This window comes from Otolemur garnettii, unplaced genomic scaffold, assembly GCF_000181295.1.
Source record: "Otolemur garnettii isolate 467f Iridium unplaced genomic scaffold, OtoGar3 scaffold00093, whole genome shotgun sequence".
Lineage (NCBI taxonomy): Eukaryota > Metazoa > Chordata > Mammalia > Primates > Galagidae > Otolemur > Otolemur garnettii.
The window spans coordinates 6,793,379-6,817,329 of NW_003852488.1; the positions used below are offsets into that span (position 1 = coordinate 6,793,379).

At 40.9% G+C, this 23,951-nt stretch overlaps 1 protein-coding gene across 3 annotated transcripts in view; it reads left to right on the top strand.

The window, feature by feature from the left end:
* JADE1 (jade family PHD finger 1) overlaps positions 1-18,725 on the top strand; it is a 64,845-nt gene extending 46,120 nt beyond the window's left edge. For all 3 annotated transcript variants that reach the window (XM_012808733.2, XM_023516567.1, XM_023516566.1), the window contains exons 7-11: positions 134-301; positions 1,934-2,050; positions 5,319-5,840; positions 11,058-11,175; positions 14,890-18,725. In XM_012808733.2, the coding sequence (XP_012664187.2) occupies positions 134-301; positions 1,934-2,050; positions 5,319-5,840; positions 11,058-11,175; positions 14,890-15,797 (1,833 nt within the window). In that variant the 3' untranslated portion in view covers positions 15,798-18,725. The remainder of the gene's footprint in view (positions 1-133; positions 302-1,933; positions 2,051-5,318; positions 5,841-11,057; positions 11,176-14,889) is intronic.
* The last annotated feature ends 5,226 nt before the right edge of the window (positions 18,726-23,951 follow it).

A 23,951-nucleotide genomic window follows, 5' to 3' on the forward strand; every position in this document is an offset into this window, starting at 1 on the left:
GATGTGAGAATATCTCCAGTTTGATGGTGATTCTGTTAAAATTTTTCTAGGGGTTTTAAAATTCATAAATACAATGGGAAGAACCAATCCTTTTTCTTTCTTTTTCTTGGGGATGTGCCATATGGCATGACAGGCTTGTTACGGAATTCTCAAGGTACCAGAGGGCAGTTGGCTGTGCCGGACATGTGCCTTGGGGGTTCAGCCAAAATGTTTGTTGTGCCCGAAGAAGGGTGGAGCCATGAAGCCCACCCGTAGTGGAACCAAGTGGGTCCATGTCAGCTGTGCCCTGTGGATCCCTGAGGTAAGTGTGGTTCTTAATGGCACCTTAGCTCACAAGTTCTGGCTTTTAACTGGGATTGGATGGGTGGGTGGGGAACCATTTATAAATAGGCAGCTTTGTAGCTGATGAGTAAAAGGTAAGAGATGATTCCTCCCCCCCCCCCCCTTTTTTTTTAATTTGAGACAGTCTTGCTCTGTTGCCTTAGGTAGAGTGCTGTGGCATCATAGTTCACAGCAACCTTAAAACTACTGGGCTCAAGGGATCCTTTTGCTTTAGTCTCCCAAGTAGCTGGGACTACAGGTGCCGGTGATAATTCCTGGTTAGTTTTAGAGACAGGTTCTTGCTCTTGCTCTTGCTTAGGCTGGTCCTGAGGTCAGGCAATCCACCTGCTGTAGCCTCCTAGAGTGCTGGGTACCTTTTAATTGCTACACCTTATCCCTCCTTTAACTGAATCTCAAGCACATGGTTTGTTACCTTATGTGATGACAGGATGGTGAGTTTGTGGAATTGAGTTTGTGGAATTATTAACTGGAAGCATCAGCAAGTTGGTCCAGGTTGGTGGGGTTCAGACTTCCCATTGCCGTCACCTACTCCCAGGAGCTTCAGCCTGGGTGTGGTTGTGCTATGGGTATGGTGGCACCATGGCTAAAACAAAGCCCTGCTCTAGGTCACACTGTGTGACTTTGTATTTAAATTATTATTCTGCCTCAACCTTTTTAATTTCAAGTCTGGTCTAATTTATTTCAAGTCCCAGACCTTGACTAATTTAATTTGCATGGCTCACTATGAGAAGATCATTTGTGATTCAGATTTCACCATTTTTTGGTGTGTGATTTTGGCCCATTTTCCTCCTGAGGAAAATTATCTGGGGATGATTTAGACCAGGTGTCCTCGAACTACAGCACACAGGCCACATGCAGCCTGCCTAGGACATTGATCCAGCCTGCCCAGTGTTTTTGCCGCCACTGCCTGCCCTGCTTAGCAGCCGACTCGTCCCAGGGCCCGCAGTCCAGCCCTCCAACGGTCTTGAGGGACAGTGAACTGGCCCCCTGTTTAAAAAGTTTGAGGACCTCTGATTTAGACTGAAGTGTAATGATTTGGGTCTTGGTAGCACTGGATCTCATGGTTTCGTATTAACAGGATATAGTTCAGTGATCCAGACTGAATGTAGTAGAGACGATAGCGTGTTTATCTGGGTAGTTTTCCACTTTGAATGTAGTTATATTTTCTGAAGAAAATGGTTTTCTTCAGTGAGAGAGATTAAAAACAGCTTATATTTACTTACCCCATTGTTCATAACTTATGTATTTAAGGTGGGTTTTTAGTCTTGAACAATTTCTTGTGGGCCAGAGGTCCAGCAGGTTGCATTGTCCTGATATATAGTTTGTCATCAGCCACTTAGGTGAGAAGTGAAAACTCAGTGTTCTGAGTATGTCCATGTGAGGTGGGGACTGGGCTCTGCTGCCACTGGAGAGCTAGGAGCCTAGGGCTGTCCTGATGCTTTTAAAGTAGGGGTTTGCTTGCCCCAGCAGGGTGAGTGAGTGCCCCTTGCCTCTTGTCTGGTGGGAGGGATGCAGGAAAGTTATGGATCTTTAAGTGTCCATGTTCAGTCTCTCACAGCCTCTGCCACCCTTGCTATTTGTGGATCTTTAGGTGAGCATTGGCAGCCCTGAGAAGATGGAGCCCATCACAAAAGTGTCCCACATCCCCAGCAGTCGGTGGGCGCTGGTCTGCAGCCTCTGCAACGAGAAGTTTGGGGCCTCCATACAGGTACCTGGCTCATAAGAATGGCTTCACTTTCCTTTCTGGTGTTGTAGGGAGCAGGATGGGGGTGGTACTGTGAACCCTCAGGGTTTGGAGAGGGGTCCAGAGTCCAGGAGGCAGAGTGAGACTCATGGGGGATGACTATAGTAGCACACATCTTTGGTTTAGTTACCAGAACCTGAGCTTTGATAATCACCAGGTAATCCAGAAGTCAGCCTGGCAACGAGGCAGGTCCCCTTGTCTCTAGTTCCTCCCTTTCTGCCTTAAGCCTGGCATCATAGCTTCTTCCCACCTCTCGTAAGATCCAGGTCCTAGAGAGACACTTCTTGGCATGGCCTTTCAGAGGTACTGCCCTCCCATAGCTGTAGACTCAGAGCAATCCCTATGGCTGCCTCCAGACACTGCTGGTTTCTGAGGTGTGCACACACCTGTTGTGATCAGCTGGGTATGAGAAACAAGACACTCCTTGGAACACTGACTGGTAGAGGTGTGCTACACTGAGTACTCTTTCCTAAGTTGTTATCTGGTCTGAACAAAATGTGGCTACCGTGTGTGTGTGTGTGTGTGTGTGTGAGAGAGAGAGAGAGAGAGAGTGAGAGAGTGAGAGAGAGAGTAGATGGCGTGCATGCTGTCTGTTTTATTCATGTTATCTAAAACTCTGCCTGAGTAGTTAATTTCTGGGCCTCACGCTATTGCCATCTAGACCAGTGGTTTTCAACCTGTGGGTTGCGACCCCTTTATAACAATGAAAATACATCGCGGCATAAGGAAGGTTGAGAACCACTGATCCTAGACAGTGATGACTTGAGGGGCTTGAAGTGCTGTGTGGCCACTGAAGGTCGAGTCTGAATCTTCCTCTGGGATGTACCAGCAGAGGCCACAGGCTCTTCCTGGTTTCCTTGATGAATTCTGAGAGCAGGGACACTGTTGTGGAATGGCTTCTCTTTCTGCACAGAAAACACAGAGGCTTGCACAGACACAAACTCCACTAGCATGGCCAAACTGTTAACCACGGGTTTTAAAGAGATGACCTCATTTGGCACAGTCAATTTATATTTTGGTTGATCAATACTTCTTTTGGTAAGGTACCCACTCACTGGTGGTTTTAAAAATTTTCATTCTTTTATAAGCCAAGTGCTTCTACTTTTCTTTCACTGGTGTTTGAGAATCCAAAATATAACAGACATATTCAGAGAGTGGGACATGAGACAGCTGGTAGGATTTGGCTGGGGACCTTGAAAATAGTGAAGATTTTTTTGTATATGAATAGAATATGTTTAAAACTAAAACATGACCTGAGAGTTGGATTGGGGAAGGAGAATGGAGGGGAAATAGAGCAAGCCGTGAGAGCGGGTGTGTGCGCGCACACGTGCACTGGCAGGAAGTGGGCTGTGGCAGACCACGCTACCTGCTGCTCTTCTGAGCGAAGAATGTATGCCTTTTCCCAAGCATGCCGGTCCTGGTCCCGAAATTGATGTTTAAAAGAGGTGGGCAGATAGGATCTTTGTTCTTCTGAAGAAAGGCCATCTAATGACTTTAGTGTTGGCATTGACCTCTTTTTGTCAGAACATTAATTTGAAGAAGAGGCCAATGAAGGCCGATGATTTTTCATATCTTCACAGAATGGATTGACTTTATTAAAAGAATTCCTCTCTGAAATGTCTGCAGCTGTGAAGGCTCTGGTTTACATTTCTGTAACATCTGTTTGCTGAGTCAACCTGAATGGGAAAACCCAGAGGAAGGCCATTTGGCATCTTTACAAAGTCCTGTATAAATATTCTGCTGCAGCTCATTTCTCTTCAAGGTTGGAGCGCTTGGGTTAAGTGTAGTTTAAGCCAAACACAGATAGTGTCTCAGTCATCTGTTCCCACTTTTACTTCCCACTTGGCTGTGTGCTACGAGGGAGGACACTTTGTCTTTTCATGACAGTGGCCAGGTGTGTGTGTGTGTGTGTGTTTTCTGCCACCAAAGCTGATTTTACACATTTCTTGGAATTGAGGTTATTTATAGATAAAATTATAGATTTATGTCAGTTCATGTGGTGTAGGTGTCTGTAATGGGGGAATGTTGAAGACAGCTGGATTTTCTATTCTTCTTAGTAAAAGAGACTTTATAGTATGGAAGAAAGCAGGGCTGGCAGCAAATCGCCTCTTAAATATTGAAATGATTAGGGGAAAAGCCCCAAACTCTAGCCTCTGCCATTGGGGGTTCTATGCTTCAGGGTTAGTTGAATAAGTTTAATTAAGCTTTTCCGTTGGCCTAGAGCCACTGGATTCTGCTCCTCTCCACAGGCCTGGCATGCCCCAGGGATCACTTGGCCTCACACAATGCAATGTTGCTTTTAAGGGACTGGCTTCAGTCACCAGGAGGAACCTCCTTCCAGGGATTTGCTCAGCAAGATCAGAAGGGAGAAGTTAATCACTTAGCTCCTGTGAGGCCAGATCAAAGATGCTAACTTGTAGCCCTGTGTAGGCAACGAGAGGGGAGGTGTTCTGCGCAGCTTGATGACTCCTGGTGGTACCCACAGAAGCGGGTCCTTTGGGGTTCTGTCACCACCCTGTGGTTGCCAGGAATGGTATACCCCGATCTCAGGGCCATGGCCCTCCATGCATCCAGAGATGATGCTTCACTGGAAGAATGGAAGAGACTGCTCCCAGCCTTCCCAGGCTGGACTTCTTGCCTCCTATGCCTTGGGGGTTTTATTCAGTTTCCTCAGTCGTAGCCCCTCACTGTTGCTTTGAGGAAATGCACAGTTTAGTTTCTCACTTGGATTAGGACTCTTCCTGGCTGGGGTCAGAATGAGGATTTATTTATGTTCTTTTAAAGCCATAACTAGTAATCATTCTGAGGAGATTCTTATTTAAGTTCTATATACTAAAAGCTCAAATCTAGAGGAAAAACCAAGTTAATGTTTCCATGTAAACTCTGCATACTGAGTACAGGTTCTTTTGTATGTGATCTAAGTGCCAAGCTATCTTCCTCTATATGTGTCATTTCTACAATCATGCTGCTTTAACAGTTATTTTTCTAAGAAGGTTATGGTTTGGTTGATCACACTTTGAACTGAAGAGTGCCCTCAGCCCTCAAACTTTACCTCATTTAAAACATGACTTCTGCCAGGGTTCATCATGTGACACTTTTCTGTCACAGCACCTGCTTGACGTATGTGGCTGTTCTTTGTGTGTGGGTGTGCGGGGATGCTGAGCACTGAGGGGCTTCCACTATTGTGGCTCCATAACGCTCTTTCCTCTTGTTCTCTGCATGTTGTGGCCAGTGCTCTGTGAAGAACTGCCGCACAGCCTTCCATGTGACCTGTGCTTTTGACCGGGGCCTGGAGATGAAGACCATCTTGGCGGAGAACGATGAAGTCAAGTTCAAGTCCTACTGCCCGAAGCACAGCTCACACCGGAAACCCGAGGAGAGCCTTGGCGAGGGGGCCACACAGGAAAACGGGGCTCCTGAGTGTCCCCCCCGGAATCCACTGGAGCCCTTTGCCAGCCTTGAGCAGAATCGGGAGGAGGCCCACCGGGTGAGTGTCCGTAAGCAGAAGCTGCAACAGCTGGAGGATGAGTTCTACACCTTCGTCAACCTGCTGGATGTTGCCAGGGCCCTGCGGCTGCCTGAGGAAGTAGTGGATTTCCTGTACCAGTACTGGAAGTTGAAGAGGAAGGTCAACTTCAACAAGCCCCTGATCACCCCAAAGAAAGATGAAGAGGACAATCTAGCCAAGCGGGAGCAGGATGTCTTGTTTAGGAGGCTGCAGCTGTTCACGCACCTGCGGCAGGACCTGGAGAGGGTAATGATTGACACTGACACCTTATAGTGACTTAGAAAAGAAGATGCAAAGAGGCGAACGCTTGCCCAGAGCAAGACATGATAGCCAGTCATTTACTCTCAGACCCTTGTACACACCGCAGCATGAGGTTGTGTTGGTTAAATATAATTATGGGCTGGTAAACTCATTGTACATATGTGCAAGACTGCCACTGAATGGGGAGCTTCTTTGTGATTTAAAAAAAAACACTTTCCCATTAATCTTTACTGTTCTGTAAGATCAAATGGGGTGTGTCTTCCCCCCCTTCATTCTAGAGCTAGAGAGAACTGAACCCAGGGAAAAATACCAAGGGCTTGACTCAGAATCATTCACAATTGATTTAGAGAACCAGAATGGATTTAATTTAGTAGGGGGGAGGTGGTGCAGAGGTAGGAATCTCTTGTTCAGGCTGGGGAAACACTCAGCGCTGGTGGCCCACCTATGAGTTTGGCTATTCACAGGGTCATTCCCAGTACTGTCACGGAGCAGAGCAGGCTATGGGTGCTGGTGTGTGCATGAAATACATATACATGCATATGTTACAGAAGATACTCCTGGCAGTAAGGTGCTCAGTAGTCACAGACTCTGTGTGTGTGTGTGTGTGTGTGTGTGTGTGTGTCTGTCTGTCTGTCTGTCCGTCCATCTGTGTTTCTGTGGTGTGTCTGTATGGGTGTGGGTGAGATTCCCTGTGCACGGGGACCTCAGATCTGTCTGCGGAGCCCCTGGTCATGCTCAGCACACTACAGATGAGCTGTCTGCCACACTCCTGGATTGCTGAACTGGTGGCTGTGGCTGCGGCTGCCTGCAGTCTTGGCTGTCTGCTGCTCGGTGCCTCCACCACACTCCATTACCTTGGGGGTCCCAGTCTGGACCTCCCTTCCTGCTACAGGAATAACTAAGAGTGGGCTGTCTTTCCCCCAGGGGCCCCTGCTCCCTGTAGGTAGTTTCTGGCCGAGTCTTGCTAATTGGGGGTGCAGCTTGGAGCATCCTCTGTGTCAGCTCCCCTGTCTGCTGGCCACGATTAAATTAATTAGTATGAAAGGTAAGGGACTGGGGCTTTCTGGCCCGAAGCAGTCTGCACTGAAAGTGGCCTGAAACAGTGAACACATCTTCCTCAAGCACATTGCTTATTAATAGGGAGTGACTCACCTGCTTTGGAGAGAATCTGACTCATCAGTGATTTGAAATCCAGAGTGTAGGCAAAGAGTAGGGATAGACCCCAGAAGTACTGAACTGGATTGCACAGAGACCTGCACAGCCCTGTTAGAGATGGTACAGGAGTGGAAGTGTTTTGAAGTCCTCTTTGGAGACCCTGTCAGTTACCTGAATCCCTTTGCCAGACCGGTCAGGATTCCTGGGAAGGCAGCTGATTCAGGGGAGGGGATGCGGGAGCTGGGAGCAGGTTTGGAAGACATTTCTGCTCCCATACGCCCCCTGGTGGTGTGACGAAGACCTTGCCTTTCAACCACATGGATGTGTGGCATTTTTGTTAAGGGATGAGAAAGAGATTCAAAAGGATAAACTGGAATCCTGGTGAGAATCCATTATCCCAACCCGATAATACTGTAATTGGGGTGCATGAGCTGTGGAATCAGATAGTTCTTGGGAGGGGAGGATGAGAAGCCTAATGTTTGGACTGTGTTTGTCTCACAATCACCACAAAATAAAAGTGTAGAAAATGCTTGTGGTGTACTAACTCTTTTCTGTACTTAAGTTACTCAGATTAACATGCACTTACAATTAAATTCTAAACATATTTTTTTGGAGTCATTACTGTCACTGTTTACGTAGAACAATACCAATGATGTATGAGAAACAGGGAATAAATAAGGATTTGTGTGTGTGTGTGTGGCATTACTTATATTTACTTTTAAAAAAGCATAACAGATGTTAGGGAATTTAGTCTCAGTTTAAGACGAATTTATTATAACAAAAAATGTATTTCCCCAAATTTGCCACGATACCTTTGAGGTAGAGGCCTTAAAAAATTGAAAGCTTTGCCATGCCCCAGAGAGTCGCACAGTTCTTTGTAATTATAAATAGTAAATGTATCAGGTTAATAGCTCACTAGGGCAGGGGTGACTATAAGAAGATCAGTAATTCTATTTTGTTTTCTCAAGTTAGTGTTCTGTTTAACTCACACAGTATCAGTTCATACTAGATACTAAAAAATCATTTAATACATATGAGTATAATTGAGGCATATGGTCATTCTCCTTAGAAATGTAGACAACTGATTATGGTAATTGCTCTTTCCTGCAGTCATACACCTTGGGGCATTACACACTTGGGTACCAGTTCTGGATCTGAAAGGTGATGGGAATGGATTTCAGGAAGGCTTGGGAGGCCACATCAAATTGCCAAGGATGGCACTTTACATTGGTGGGATTCCTTCCTCCCTAAGCATTGTCTTATAAAAGATGCAGTAAATGCAAATTCAGCAAATGAGTACTTGTTCAGATAAAGACATGCTACCTCTGCACTCTGGCTGGTGGTTTGGAAAGTAGCCAAGTCCTGGGGGACAGCCCTATTAATTACTTAGTGGGATGGTCATCTTTAAAAAATCTGATAGAGGCTACAGTTGTTCCCTGACAAAAGGCATGTTTAGCTTTGATGTTGCAAACTGTTTAGAATTCAAGAAAACCTATTAAAACCATTCTTGGATTCCTTAGGGCATTAGTTCTCAGTGTGGTTTCCGATCAGCTTCAACATTACCTGGAAACTTGGCAAAAATGCAAATTTGGAGCCAGCATCCTGCTGTTAGAGAACCACTGCTTTAGGGGAGAGTGACTCTTAGGTGTAAGGTGGTATGAGAATGCACTGGGACCTGTTACTGGGTACCTCACTACCGAACACACAGTTGGGAGAAGATGAAGCACAGGAGGAAGTCTTGAGCAGTGTACAGGGCAAGCAGGATGTGTTTTAGGGATAGTAGAAAATCAGTTAAGCTCTATAGATAGGTTGATGATTAAAGTCCTACAAGGACTTGTGCATAGGGAGGTCAGATTTAGGGTGCTCATTACCCCAAAGTGTGGTTAGGCCAGGGGCTGACTTGTTCTAGATAAAAGTCATGGCCTTTGCTTTTGGATATATTTTTAGGTATTTCTCATTAGAATTTATGAATAATAAAAGTGAGATTTTATCATTTAGCAGCCATGATGAGGCCTTTCCTGGGGGAAGTGGCCAAAGCTACCCAAATTAAGCTTGAATAAAATATAAAGTTAATGTTCCCTGGTCTAATTATTTTTTCCATTTTCATGGATAACTTCAAATAAGAGAGATGTATCTGCTATACATCTGAGTTAGATATGACAGCAATCTACCTCTAGGATGTCAGAGAATTTGTTTTCCATTTCCTATTTCCAGAAGTCAGATTCCTTGTCTTAATGGGAAAACTGTTCTGTTTATTTTCCCAAAGGTTTGAATCTGTGACAAAGATGTAGGTCTGGACCCTTGTTTCTGAGTTGCCACTCTTAATCTCCTCTGACTGGAATGATCGGTATCAAAGAGAGTGGTCTGTTAGCCACCTCTGATCCCACATGGGTTAGGATTCCTCTAATGGACACCTATTTCCTGGCTTAGGGATGCACAGCTGGCAGAGAAGGCACTACCTTATCCAGGCTGAATGACACTAACATGTTATTTGCTATAAGCCAGAATGCATTTCTTTAATTTTAAAATATATTTCTTTTGAAACAAGTATTCTTAAGGGACAGGAAGATCCTCCATCAGTTAGGATCATTTTCCTGCTTTAAGCCACCAGCTTATACCATGATGCAAATGTAAAAAGCCAGTCAATCCGTGTTCTGTTTCTCTTAATAAAGCCCCTGTCCTCTTACAAGGGAAAGCCTTGAACACATCTGGTGTTATTAGGGTTCAGGAAGGACTTAGAGACCTCAGGGGAAGTGTCTGTACTTCAGCCAGAGTCCAAAAACCTTGTGTCCTAAAGAGGTTTGTTTAGGCTTGTCCTCATTCATTGCGGCCCCCCCCCCCAATAAAAAAAAGGTTGATGACCTTTGAGCTCTTTTTTCTTTGAAGTAAGGTGATATCACTTGGTTGAGTCTATGAAAAAAATAGTAAAAGTAAGGTGGCAGGGGAAGGGGTTGTTCTTGGAAGATGTGAGTTTTAGGCATGACATTGACCATAGGAGCTGAAGGGGACAACATGGTCACTTTTCATTCTGACCACTGAATCTAAATCTGATTTAGGTGATTTTGTACACATCTTCCTGAAGAAAGGTTTAATTGTGTATCTGGTGTGTTGTGCTTGACATTTGTGTTTTCTGGCCCGTGTAATTTAGTCAGGTTTAATAGTAGATTTGAAGATTGCGGAATTAAATTCCTTATTTTGTTTCAGTTTTGAGAGGTGACAGGCAGCTTTAAAATGGGGAATGCATCTAAGTGTTGATTACTGAGTATGGGTTAGTGAATGTGTAACCAGTTGCATATCAGATGAGGAGTGGAGCTCTTAGCTCTTGGGTCTTTTCTGTGACAAATAAATCAGGAAAAGGGTAACACCAGTTTTCCAAGTAATGATGTAGCAGAAAGCTGGCCTGGAGATGCTCGCCTAGCAAATCACTGGCAAAGTGGGAAGGAAGTTTCCTAGGTATTCAGACACTTCATAGGAACACATGAGCTACCTCCTCCTCCAGGCATTTCGGAGTTCAGTGTCCAGCCAACATAAGTTTACTTGGATTCTTGGTGACCATTTAGTCTTCTAGTGGGCCCTCTGCAGGCCTCCTCTCTGATGGCCCTTGGCCCCATGGATGCTTGATAAAATGTAGCAGAGGTGGCTTCTGAACTGATCTTAAACCACATGCAATAGAATTAATGGGAAGAGGATACTGATGGATGGTAAGCAAAGTCTTCTGACAAGTAGGAAGTCTTGACTTGGACACCAATGGCCTTCTCTCTGCCAGGACGGACTAGGCTTAGTGCAGGAGGCAGGGCTTTTGCACAAGTTGCATACGTGTTCCTTCTACAATCTAACCTTTGCCTGTGTTGCTGCCTACACTGAGGGATATTTGTGGAATCCTTGTTATCTGCATAAAGGAGATGATAGGATAGTTAAAGTACATTTTGATGTCACATGTCTCTGAAGGCCCTAGTAGGACTGATTTCACTCAGGTAAAGAAAATAAAAAGCACCACAGTACTGTCAATGTATTGCTTACTTAGAATCTTTATTCTCTACGTTCTAGGTTCGGAACCTCACTTACATGGTGACCCGCAGGGAAAAGATTAAGCGATCTGTGTGCAAAGTCCAGGAACAGATATTCAATCTTTACACTAAACTCTTGGAGCAAGAAAGAGTTTCAGGTATGCCTTGAGCCCTGGTAGATCAAAATGTATGGCAGGGTGTTTGTAATCCTTAACACTGTTAAGGAAAAAAGTATCATTTAATTTTCTTTTATCTATCCCATGAAAGAATTTAAGAAGTATAGACTTTCATATTTAAGGAGAATGTTTAGTTATTTGAAATGTCATGGTATACGGGAAAGTATAAATTTGGCCTCAAATATAAGTTGAATCCTATATCCTCTATTTACTGACCAAATAGAAGCAAGTCTTAATTCTGAGTCTTCTCAGTTTCTTCTTATGTAAAATGGGGATATTTCAAGCTATCTTTTGGAATTGTTGTGAGACTCAGTGGCATATATATTGCAAGCATTTGATAAATGTATTATGGGGATACCTATATAGATTTATAGATTATTTAGCTTTTGGATCTATCTATAACATAATGGTAAATATATCCCACCCCCGTAAATATATCTTAAGATATCTATCCATTTTTAGATAATGTTTGCAGTGGGCATATATATATATATATGTACATATATAGATAGATAGATAGAATTTTTACTGTTTTTGAGATTGACCACCAAGTATTTATTTAGTACCTTCTATATTACATTACTCTAGCCTAGGCAAAGAGACAAAACTAAAATATATACTTTGTCTACTATGGAAAACACATAAGTTACTTTGGAGGTCAAGGACAAAGTTGGGCAAGTTGTTTAATCTCTCTGGGGTTCCTTTGATCTGTAAAAAGAGGTTTATGGTTATGACCACCAAAGTTCTTTTAGCTTTAACACATAAGCCCCAGAGACTGGGTAGTATAAGAATTTCAGAGAGAAAGATCTGTTGAGTATGGATCAGGCAGAAACACAGAACTTGTGGAACCAGGTAGGTCTTGGACCCGAGTTCACTGGAAAGCAGTGAGTGTCTCTCTCTTGCTTTCAAGGACCCTTTGAAGTTACAGCAGCAACATTCTTATGGTGTTTATGGTTCTTATGGTGCTTGTGTTGTACAGAGCCGTAGTTGATTCACTCTTATTTTTCTGTGATTGTGTTTTGCTGTATCTAGATTATTATAACATACAGAAACAACAAAAAAGTTGTTAGATTACCTAACTTCTTAGAATCTAAATTCTGGTTTATCTATAACTAATCAGGTACATGTGACTACGGGAACTTGGTCAGGTGAACAAATGGAAAAAGGCTTAGGGAGACTTTAATCTCTCTAAGAGATGTTACATAGTTTGAATGGTATTAGCTCACTGACATTATTCTAGATATTTTCTTACCAACATGAAATATAAGATTAAATAGTTCCCAGGTGTGAGGGCGGCACCTGTGGCTCAGTGAGTACGGTGCTGGCCCCATATACTGAGGGTCGTGGGTTTGAACCCAACCCTAGCCAAACTGCAACAACAAAAAAATAGCCGGGCGTTGTGGCAGGAGCCTGTAGTCCCAGCTACTCAGGAGGCTGAGGCAAGAGAATCACCTAAGCCCAAGAGCTGGAGGTTGTTGTGAGCTGTGATGCGACAGCACTCTACTGAGGGCGACACAGACTCTGTCTCTTAAAAAAATTTTTTTTCCTAGATGTATCAAGTAAATATCAATAGCTGGAACTTACAGTTCAGTTATGAGGCTTTCAAAATAAATATTTCTAGTTAGTGGATTATATGTATAAGTAGTTTGATTCAGATTCTTTAAGGTGAACTGCCATCTCTTCATTCTTACTCTAATACAAATAATCAGGATCTATTTTATCATATGGCTTTGTGGCTGCCTGGTATGGATCGCCTAACCTCTAGCCAGCAGGTGCTGAGCTAATGTTGCTTGGAATCCCAATGCACATTGTACCTGTGGAGTTGTGCCATTGGTTGGCTTTCTGTGGCTCTTGTTAAATCTTTCCATAATGAGTGGTTACCTGTAAAAATAAGCTGTAAGGAGCATTTTCACCGATTTCATGGGAGTCCTTTTTCATGGATATTATAGGCGGGTTTACATATCTTGGCTGTGTTTTTACTTGGGTGAGTGAATGAGATTCTTAACAAGGTCTGGAGGTGTTTTGTGTTCACATAGCTGTAAAGTAGATGTGCATTCAGAAGTGTTACTACTATTCTAGAAAAAGAAAACACATCCTCCCTTTCTTCGAAGAACCTCATTAGATATGATTAGTTGAAAACAACATTAATCTTCCCATGGGCTGCTACAGGGAATTCAGTTGAAATCCTTTAGGATGCTTTTTTTTTTCCAGTTCTGGATTTTCCAGTTGTCATGCCTCAAGTCAGTCTCCTGCCTTATAAGATAGATGGTTCTGAGTGAAATAAAGCAGATGGCCTTGCTTTCAATTCTGTGTGATTGTGAGAGTGGGTAGGGTCATTCTGTTGAATGAAGAGTGTCTGCAGTGGAAATGTAAGCATATGGGAAGTCATGAGTTGGGGGCTCTCCGGAGACACAAATTCCAAGTCAGTAGATAGAAATCAGTTCAGAACATGTCAGTCCTTCTTGATCTTTCTGTTCACCTTCCCCTGGTAGGTGATCCAGTAAAAGAAATACATTAAATGTGTTATAAGGGTTGATTCTAATGATGGATTCTTGAGAAATCATACACATCCAAACCACCAGCTTGTAAAAATCCCTGCCTTGTGGCTATGTGTTCAAAGTCTCTAGCTAGTTACATTTCATTCATTTGCCGTGTCCATGTCTGATAAGCATTAAGTTCTTGGATGGGCTGCTCTCTCATGCTGTGGGGACGGAACATTGTTTTCTTGGTGGTTCATACCTTCTGGGTGATGGAAAACCTGAGAACTACCCTTTGTAGATGCTTTTGAGGTTCTTGGAGAAATATGGTCTTTCTGATGAACTCTGATATGTTATGAATTCACCCAGAGTTGTTCACACTGGGGGTTATAGTTGAGTAGTGGGATATGAGATGAGTTCAGTGGGTCATGACTAGCTTTAAAGACAGTATATGGTAGAAGATGTCAGAGTGCTTATCAGGTGATGAGGATTAATATTCTTTCATGAAATGTGAACTTTTATAAGGTATGCTGTAAAATTTAGTCTTACCATAATTTGAGTCAAAAAGTTTGAAAAACACTTGTTTAACTTTTCCTCAAATTGTATAGCAATTCAGTTGAATCTCACAAATAGATTTTGCACGTAATAGTGAACTTTTTTTTTTTGAACACTGCGTAAAGAACTATTTTGAATACTTTCCTTTATTTGTTTCACATATTTGCATGTATTTGTCCTCATAATGGTCCTGGAGGCTACAGACATTTTGGAAAAAGAAACTTAAAGCCCCAGTCCCTGCCCTTGGTGCTCTGTCTCACGGGTGGCGGGTGACTGGACGGTGATGGTGCGTGGTGCAGGTAGAGGGAGAAGAGGTGGCATCTATCAGGTGACCCTGATAGATTCTACATGCATTCCCCTTTTGGAAATCACATCATTTATCTTGTTTGAAGGGAAATATATTTCTTGAAATTGTTTTATGAAAAATTAAGTGAACTTTAGCTGCTTTAGAAATTGTAGCATATTGAGTATGCAGAAGGAATGTATATTCTCATGGCAAGTCGTATCTTTACTGTAAGCCAAATTTTCACATATTTGCTGGTTGAATGTTGTACTGTTGGGTAGAAAGTTTGTATAAATTGGGCTACATTAAGGGTCTGGAATTTTATTCTTTTTCATTTGCTTCTGCTCTAATTTTTCTCTACTTGTGGTTTTTTGTTCATAGGTGTGCCTTCTTCTTCCTGTTCCTCCTCCTCACTGGAAAACATGCTTTTGTTTAACAGTCCTTCTGTGGGCCCTGATGCTCCCAAGATAGAGGACTTGAAGTGGCATTCTGCATTCTTCAGGAAACAAATGGGTACTTCCTTGGTTCATTCACTTAAAAAGCCCCATAAGCGGGATCCATTGCAGGCTAGCTGTGGAAGTGAAGGCAAAACCCTGTTAAAGCAGCCAGACCTCTGTGGTAGAAGGGAGGGGATGGTGGTCCCCGAGAGCTTTCTGAGTTTGGAAAAAACTTTTGCAGAAGCACGTCTCATATCAGCACAACAGAAAAATGGCATGATGTCAGACCATGGGAAAAGAAGAGACAATCGTTTTCATTGTGATCTCATTAAAGGAGACTTAAAGGACAAACCTTTGAAACAGAGTCACAAGCCTCTCAGGTCCACAGACGTGTCCCAGAGGCATCTGGACAACACAAGAGCTGCCATCTCCCCTGGAGTGGGGCAGTCAGCACCTGGCACAAGAAAGGAGGTGGTGCCCAAGTGCAATGGCTCTCTAATCAAAGTAAACTATAATCAGACTGCAGTCAAAGTGCCTACAACACCTGCCAGCCCAGTGAAAAACTGGGGAGGATTCCGGATTCCAAAGAAGGGGGAACGGCAGCAGCAGGGAGAGGTCCATGAAGGGGCCTGCCACCAGCACTCAGACTATGCGTACTTGGGCCTAGGCCGAGTTCCAGCCAAGGAAAGGGCAAAAAGCAAATTAAAATCCGACAATGAGAATGACGGGTATGTCCCTGATGTAGAAATGAGTGACTCAGAGAGTGAGGCATCAGAAAAAAAGTGTGTACACACCAGCAGCACGATCAGCAGGAGGACAGACATCATCAGGAGAAGCATCTTGGCCTCCTGATGACACAGGCGGCAAGGGCAGCCCTGCGGCTTGTCACTGGTGTGCTACAGCCCTGATGTGGGGGATGAGCAGAAACCCTTTACTCCTGAGCTACACAGACACATTTACTTGGAACTCAGATTGGATTTTTTTCCAGAGTCATTTCAAAATCATTGTTGTGAGAAGTTTGTGTTATTTGCAGCTTGTTGAGGAAACAAGAGTAGATTGTAACCGTAAGACACTGCTAAGACTAGAACCTGAACTAAACACTAAAATAAGAATGAATTACATAAGTTTTAAAGGGGGCAAGGCTTAAATAAGCCTCATGAATTTGTATTGCCTTCTGTATTCTTCCCAAAGCACAAACTCATGGTTACCTGAATAGACAGAATCAGATATGGTTCTCTAGAAACCCTCATATACAATTTATAGCCCATAAAGCTTGTTTTCTAGGTCTATGGTAGATAGATCTTGAAATCATATACTTCTCTTTTGGCCCACAGGGCTGTTTTTGTTGCATTATAGTCTACAGGCAGCAGCTCTGAAGCTTCAGTAACACTAGGGAATTCATGTGTAAATACAGGAGTAGGGGAAGAGAGAATTTTTAAAAAGATCACTACTGGAAGAGCTGAAGGGACAGGGTAGAGCTGCTGCAGTGTCGAGATGGAGGGTAAATGTAGCAAGGTCCTGCCTGCAGCCCATGAGTGGGTTGTGGAATATAGGACTGGGGAAAAGCGAAGCCTTTAGTTCTAAAAAAGGGCAGTTGAGGTACAAATTTTACCAGTCCTCTTGACCTCTCTCTTCCCTAACCACTGGCCCTTGGGCCAGCTTGAGATTTCCCTGGCCATTACCAATACCTGGCCGTCTGGCTTCCAAAAAGTACAATGGCTTTTCAAGTTCAAGTGATGAACTTCCAGACTCTGGTGACTTATATGTACTTCCCAGAGCCAAACACTAGTGCATATGTTGGGGAATCTGGGCTTCCAACATGAATGGATTCCTTAAGAAAAAAAAAAGGAAAAAGAAAAAAAAGGAAAAAAAAAGTGAAAAAGGTTATATTAAAAAAAAAATCAAAGGCAATAAGTTGTGATAAACTCTTACTATTGACCAAGGCTATACAGGAAAAGGATTGAAGTGTACCCTTGAATAGGTTTCTGGAGTCAGAGTTCTAAACTCTTAATATGTAACTTGGACTTTCTAATTGCAAATGGCAATAACTAGTAAGTTATCAGCAATAATAAATTTAGCATTAAATTTGAGTATAATGTTCTGTTTTTGCACTCAGTGTAGTGCATATGTACTAAGACAGTGGATAGTGTTAAGGTCCTGTTAATTTTCTTTGGAATTTAATGTGGTTGTGAATCAATCTTAAGAAAAGGAAAGTTTAAATAGCAATGAGAGTTAGAATTATGGGCATTTGGAATAAGCCCAACTTCCCCTAAATTATTCCTTAGTTTGTTAATATCAGTATTCAAATTCTTGATTCATTTACACATCTGTTTCCATGTGGCAGGGACATTATGATACTTAATAAATAATGCTTTGAGTTCTATAGTTAACTTTCAAGTCTTCCAGATGATTGTCAACAACAAAAAAGGCTTATTGAATTTTCCATCTTGCTATGCAAGTTTTATCAGATGATCAAATTGTAGATCTGATGCATCCCCAATGTGTGTATGACATTTTCAAACCAAGTCTTAGCTTTTCCAGTACATTTTAGTAGCTAATTCAGGGGAGGGGAAAGAATGACCCAGGTTTTTAGATTGACTATTTTTGAGCTATGGGGCTCATTTTGAAAGACTGCTGTCCAGATCAGCTTGTTGCTACAGATAATAGAAGGTTCTTATGAATCCAAGTTGTACATTCACTTGTAGCATAATTAAAAATTTTTTTTTTTTTTTTTCATATGAGCAAAAAACCTTTTGCTGATTATAGGAGAAGGTTGGACTCTACAGTTATCTTTTGACTACAGCAACAGCTCTGGGTGAGAGTAGAATTTATAGAGGAGTAATTTGTCAAGCCATAGAAAGAAAATCTAAATTTTAGTTAAGTGTATGACCTCTCACCATTTTAAGAGGTATCAGATTCATTTGCACTATAAGGAATGCTAGTTTTGTGCAAAAATAATGCCTTACCTGTTTTTCCCCATATTTAGGTTGAAAAGCTTTCAAATGTTCCAAGTTATGCTGAACCAAAAAACAAAACAAAAACAAAACACACACAAAAAAATAAAAAACCTATACAAAAACAAAACACACAAAAATAGAAAAGCCCACACTTTTTATTCCTGCTTCAAAATGCAAATGGTATAGAGCACGGTTTCTCTGACAGTATAATGATAGCTTTGTAGGTTAGTTTCATGTCATGCTGGGAACTCTGTATGAGGTGGCCATAAGCAGCAACCAGCCCAATCTACCCACTTGCATCCTATTAATATGGAACCATTTGCCTTTTTTTTTTTTAAGCTTTATCTTTCCTTGTGCATTCTGACCAAGAAATATCTTTGATTATGATCAATGTATTATGTCAAAATGTAGGCTAGTTAAACTTTTGTAAAGTTGCCTGGAATGTCATTTGTTAGGTTATAAACAAAATCTAAATGAAGGGTTTTATGTGTTGTGTACAAATCTTAATTATTTTGAAATGGACAAACTTGTCATTACATTTGTAACCTTGTACAGAGGATTTTTCACTATGTGCCTAGCTTGGTGTCCATTCAGCTAAAATTGAAAAAAAAAAAGGTGCATGAAGAGTTAAAAATCAGAAATTAAAGTATATGTAGAGATAACTATTTTATATTACATGGCCCAATCCTGTATTTATTTCTACCCCCTTTTTGAAAGTATTTATAAAACTAGTTGAGGACAGCTGTATTTTTTTGTTGAACTATTTAGTAGAATTGTGCCTTTTTGTCTGTATGTGAATAAATGCTGTACATTTTGCAGTACATTTTAAGTGTCTTTTGCTATATATTTAAAGATGTATATAACTTAGTCCTGAATCACTGTTAACTGTCTCACTGTTTAGATCAAGATTGCAAAGAGCACAGACTCACTGGACTGTTTCTGGCTCAATTCTGATATACTGAAAAATAGTGGGTTGATTTTAGTTTAACCCATCTGTAGTTCTTTGCAGAATACAACTTTGGACCTGAAAACATCTGCTTGTTGAAGCAGCGGTTCTCACCTGTGGGTCGTGACCCACAGGAACTGTATTGAAGGGCTACGGCATTAGGAAGGTTGAGAACCACTGAGTTAGAGAGACCTATGTTCAAAGGCTGAACAATAGTTTACTAGCTATGAGACCCACAGTGAAGTCACTTTACCTTTATCAGTTTTCCCATCTGTAAAAAGAGGGTCACATCTTGATGTCTTATTGGGATTGTTGTGATATTTAAATAGATTCATAGAGTACTTCATACAGAACATGTATTAGGCCCTCAGCAGGTGGTGGGCTATTGTATTACTAAGAACAAGATATTGATACTTGCGACACTATTTTAACTGACAAGCCTTCTAAGGCAAAAAAAACCAAGTTACTCCTGAATGATGAGAATGCTGTATTTATTTGGTGCCTTAAAAAATAATTTTTCAAAGAGGAGTTTCATTAAATGCTTTCTTGTGATCACAGAACTCTGAAACACAAAGGCAAAAAAGAGAGATTATCTGCATTCTACAAAGAGGAGTTGTCCAAGATCACAACATTAGGCAAAACTGGGACTATATCCTCATTCTAATTTCTAGTTCTGAGTTCGCCCGCCTCAAATAGTCTTTTATATAACCACTGCATGCAGAAATTAGCATACAGTGAAAAGTACCTTTCTTTCTTCTTAGGTTGGGAACAGTAAAAAGTGGAGTCCACACTGTCATGTAGATACAGTTATCAGGAGCCGCATCAGGGTAGCTGTCCTGGTCTAAATTTATAACTTTTGTAAAATTTGGCCAGAGGTTGGTTGGTTTTTTAAACATGAATTGTTCATACATTTTGCAAAAAGCATATTTATTTCTCCTCATTTCTCCGTAGTGACTATTTACTTCCATATTACTTGCTCTGAGTAAGACCCTAGAGAGAAATAACTGTGATTCTTCCTACACGGTCTTAAAGTTGAATAACCACAATAGTTCCCAAGGGAAATTAAGTCCCCAAGAGCCAAAGGAAGGACCTATCATTGGCAATTCTGCAATCTGTGATGGGAAATGTGGCACCAGGGACTCCTGGTCGTTTTCACCCCAGTCACCTAGAAAATGGTTTCTACCTTTGAAACATTTGCCATCTGCAACAAACTCTGCAATTAACTTCATGGTTAAAATCTTCAGTATGATTTCTCTTTAATGCTCAGAGCTGTATTAGATGATGTTTTCTAGTCTGAGGTAAAAGAGAAGAGGTCTGATTCTGGTCACTGAAAAAGGATAAAAACAAATCTAATGTTATCTATTTCCTTGACTTGAACTGTTCTCTGCTAGTCAGTCTGATATCTCTGAATCCAGCTTTTCCTGAGTTCCAATCGACTTCTTACTGGGCACTTCCTCTTGGATGTATGCAGGTACTTGAGATTTTGAAACTCATTCTATATCCTATTTTAGAGAATGCCATTCCAGTCTAAACCCTGGGAGTCCTTTGTGACTCCTTTCTTCAACTCTCACAGCCAAACAGTGACCAAGGTCTATGTATTATACCAATATTACCCCCATGTATTTTTTTCTTTTAGCCCAATGTTTTTTGTTTCTCCTGATTGTACTACCACTTGCCATATAATTTAGGCCTCTTCCTTTCTTGCCTGGATTACTGCAGCAGCTTCTTAATCTGGTTTTCTTCACTTGTCTTGCTGAAATTAATCCCTTCTTACCCCAATTAGTTGCAACCTTGTCAATGCTGTCTCCATAGTGATATCTTCTGAAATAAAAATTGACTTTGCCATTATAGTCTTTGGGGGAACCTCTGGACTTTTGCAGATAATTACGAAGCACTTATCAAGTGGCAGGCACTTGTCTGTATGCTACATTATATTAATTAGTTTAATCCTTGTAACAAGTGAAGTAGGCACTATTAATCTGCAACTTGCAGATGAGGAAACTGAGGCACAGAAAAAGTAGGTAATTTGCTTAAGGTCAGTTAGTGGGTGGTAGAGCAGTGAGTCAATTCCAGCCCATCTGGGATTAAGCTCTGAGTCAGAAGACAAAAATTGTTCATGTATAATAATACACATGTTTTTGAGTATACTTAAGGCTATACATGAGAATGAATATAGATGTTCAATGAATTCCTATAAAATAGTAATCTTGGCTTAAAACATGTTAATTAATGTACTGGTTAAAAGATTATGAGTATAACCTAATAAGTATTAAGCAGTAGTCTGCTTATGTCAGTCTCTGCCTTACTCTAGGGAGAAGTGAATTAGTTGATTTAGTCACACATACAACTATGTATGTAACATTACACATATTTACTGATAAATATATGCATATATGATCAGAGAAACAACACAGCTATCAAGAACTGAAAGAATGACTTAATCTTCCCTATATACTAACATTGCTTGGCAAGTTAAAGAGAATTACTTGAAATCACACCCATTTGTGGGGTATAGTTTTCACACCAGAGGAGAAATGAGAAGATTGTTGCCTGCCCCAATTTGCATATTTGTACGCAAAGAAGAAGGAAGAAGAGGTAATCATATCTCTTTTCTTCCTCAGGGAGACACAATAAAGAAACACGAATAAATAAAATGAACTAGCTGTGTTGTCCTTAACTTCAGATTTACATAATTTCTTTCGTCTCTTTCCTACTCACTTCTCCTGTGTCGTAAACCACAGTTCACAGAATAAATGATACTGTCTGTGTACAGGAAGACAAGACTGCCCAATAGAGAAATGCTAAAAACTCCACTCACTACACTTGGACATTAGACATTATTGAGAAATGATGATTTGTTCTCAGTCCTTATGTTAAACATTGTTATTGTCATTAAATTTAGCCTTTTTAATTCTGTGAAGGCAAAAGTGGAAACCTAATATACACATGTATAAGAAAAATAAAAAAAATTATTAACAAGCTTTTCTGAAATAAAAATAACCATACATTGTTAAATAAAGCTTGATTCTGTTCAAATTCAGCAGAGACCAGAAAGGCATATTATCTGAATATTTGTAGCCTATTCTTCTCTTGGAGAATATCTAAGTATTCAAGAAGGAGATCAAATTGGAAAGAGGGGTTATTAATATCAGAATGTTAGGATTAGTTGCCTGTAGCCCAAGTTTGAAGAAAGTAGCTATGTTCAGAGATTTATCTTGAAGAAGTAAGTTTGAAAGGTTAGGTTTTCTTTTTGAAAAAAGATAATAATACTTATATTCCATTTGTCTAGGATTATAGTTTCTCGAGTGCTTTCTTGTACAGTCTCATTTATGTCAGAGAATTATAGAGAATTATAACATCTCTAAATTTTTAAAAAATAAATCCTATATTCTATAAACATGAATACAACAGAACTCATAACATAAACACGAATATAATATAACTCACATAAGTGCCTCTTATCTGACTACCATTTAACTGCCTCATTTGTACTATTTAGTCTCACTGCATTTGACACTAGCAACCATTTGCCCCTTCCTTGAATGTTTTCTCAGGTTGGATTCTCTTTACTACAACCTTCTCATTGCTTCTATTTCAGTCTCCTACAATGACTCCTGTTCCTGAGCTCATTCAACAAATAAAGACATTCCCTAAGGTCCTGTCCTTAAACATTCATTTTTTGTTTGTTTGTTTTGTTTTGTTTTTGAGACAGGGTTTTACTCTTTTGCCCGAGCTAGAGTGCAATGGTGTGATTGCTGCTGTGAGCCTGTGAGATATACTCCTCCTGTTTCAGCCTGCCAAGTAGCTGAGACTACAGGTGCCAGTCACCGTGCTTGGCTAATTTTTCTATTTTTAGTAGAGATGGGGTCTTGCTCTTGTTCAGGCTCAAGGGATCTTCCCACCTTCCCCCCAGAGTGCTAGGATTGCAGGCACGAGCCCCCATGCTTCGCCAAACACTCAAGTTTTTGAATGAATAGTTACTGAAAACTCTCTGTGTGTCAGGTGTTAAGGATACAACGATAAGTGAGAGTAGACATGACTCTCTAAGGAAGCCTGCAGTCTGCTGGGGAGGAGATAACATTAAAGAAAAAGTTTCAAAAAGTTAATTACAAATTTTGGTAAGAACTATGAAGGAAAAAGACAGCACACTATTAATGGCACTATAACATGGGGACCTAAGCTAACTCAGGAAAGCCTCCTTCTAGAAAGTGATGCTTGAGTAGAGATCTGAAGAATACATAAATGGGAAAATACAGGCTGATATCTTTGTGTTGGGAGGGACAATGACATATTGACGAATATAAAAGGTGGTCATCAAAGTTAGAGCACAAGACATAGAGGGAGGGATGGGAGAGACCGAAGAGGTAGCTAGCCACATTGCACAAGGCCCCAAGGCAGGCTCCAATACTTCTCGGCTTCAATTCTCAGCTCCATGACAAAAACTGCTGACTAACTTCCCCAGTTACCCAGTTTATTACCATAAATCCTAAACTTCCCACTGATGTTTCCAAGTTCCTCTAACTCCAACTCATTATCTTTTATCTGGACAACTGAAAACAGTTTCCTAACTGGTTATCCAGATCAAACCTATCTATGCTGATTACCAGAAACCAGGCTGAACCAAGTTCAAATCAGGAACAGAGAGTAACTACATAGATCTATTAAGATCAATAGGACCACAATAGTTTAATGCCAAGCATTCTCAGAATCTAAGATTTCCATTTTAGTACTCCTTTGAGTAATATATTTTAAAAAATCCTTTCAAATTCTTATATATCAAGTTCTATGAATACTGGAAACCATGTAAGTTAAAATGAATTGCTACAATTATACATTAAAATACATGACAGCATCATTTTAGAAAGTGCATAATTTATTGCATTTATGAGTTCAAAAATGGATACTTAGAAACTTTTAAAATGAGTTAGGAGTAACAATTAGATGTAAAATCTCAAATCTTAAAACTTTAAATATCAAATTCTAGAATTTTTCTTAAAAACTCTTTAATATGAAATCGAAATTAGCATAGTTTGAAAATTATGATGTTCTTCCAAGGGAGAAAAAAGAGGAATTAAAAAAACAGACACATTGATGAAGGTAGTA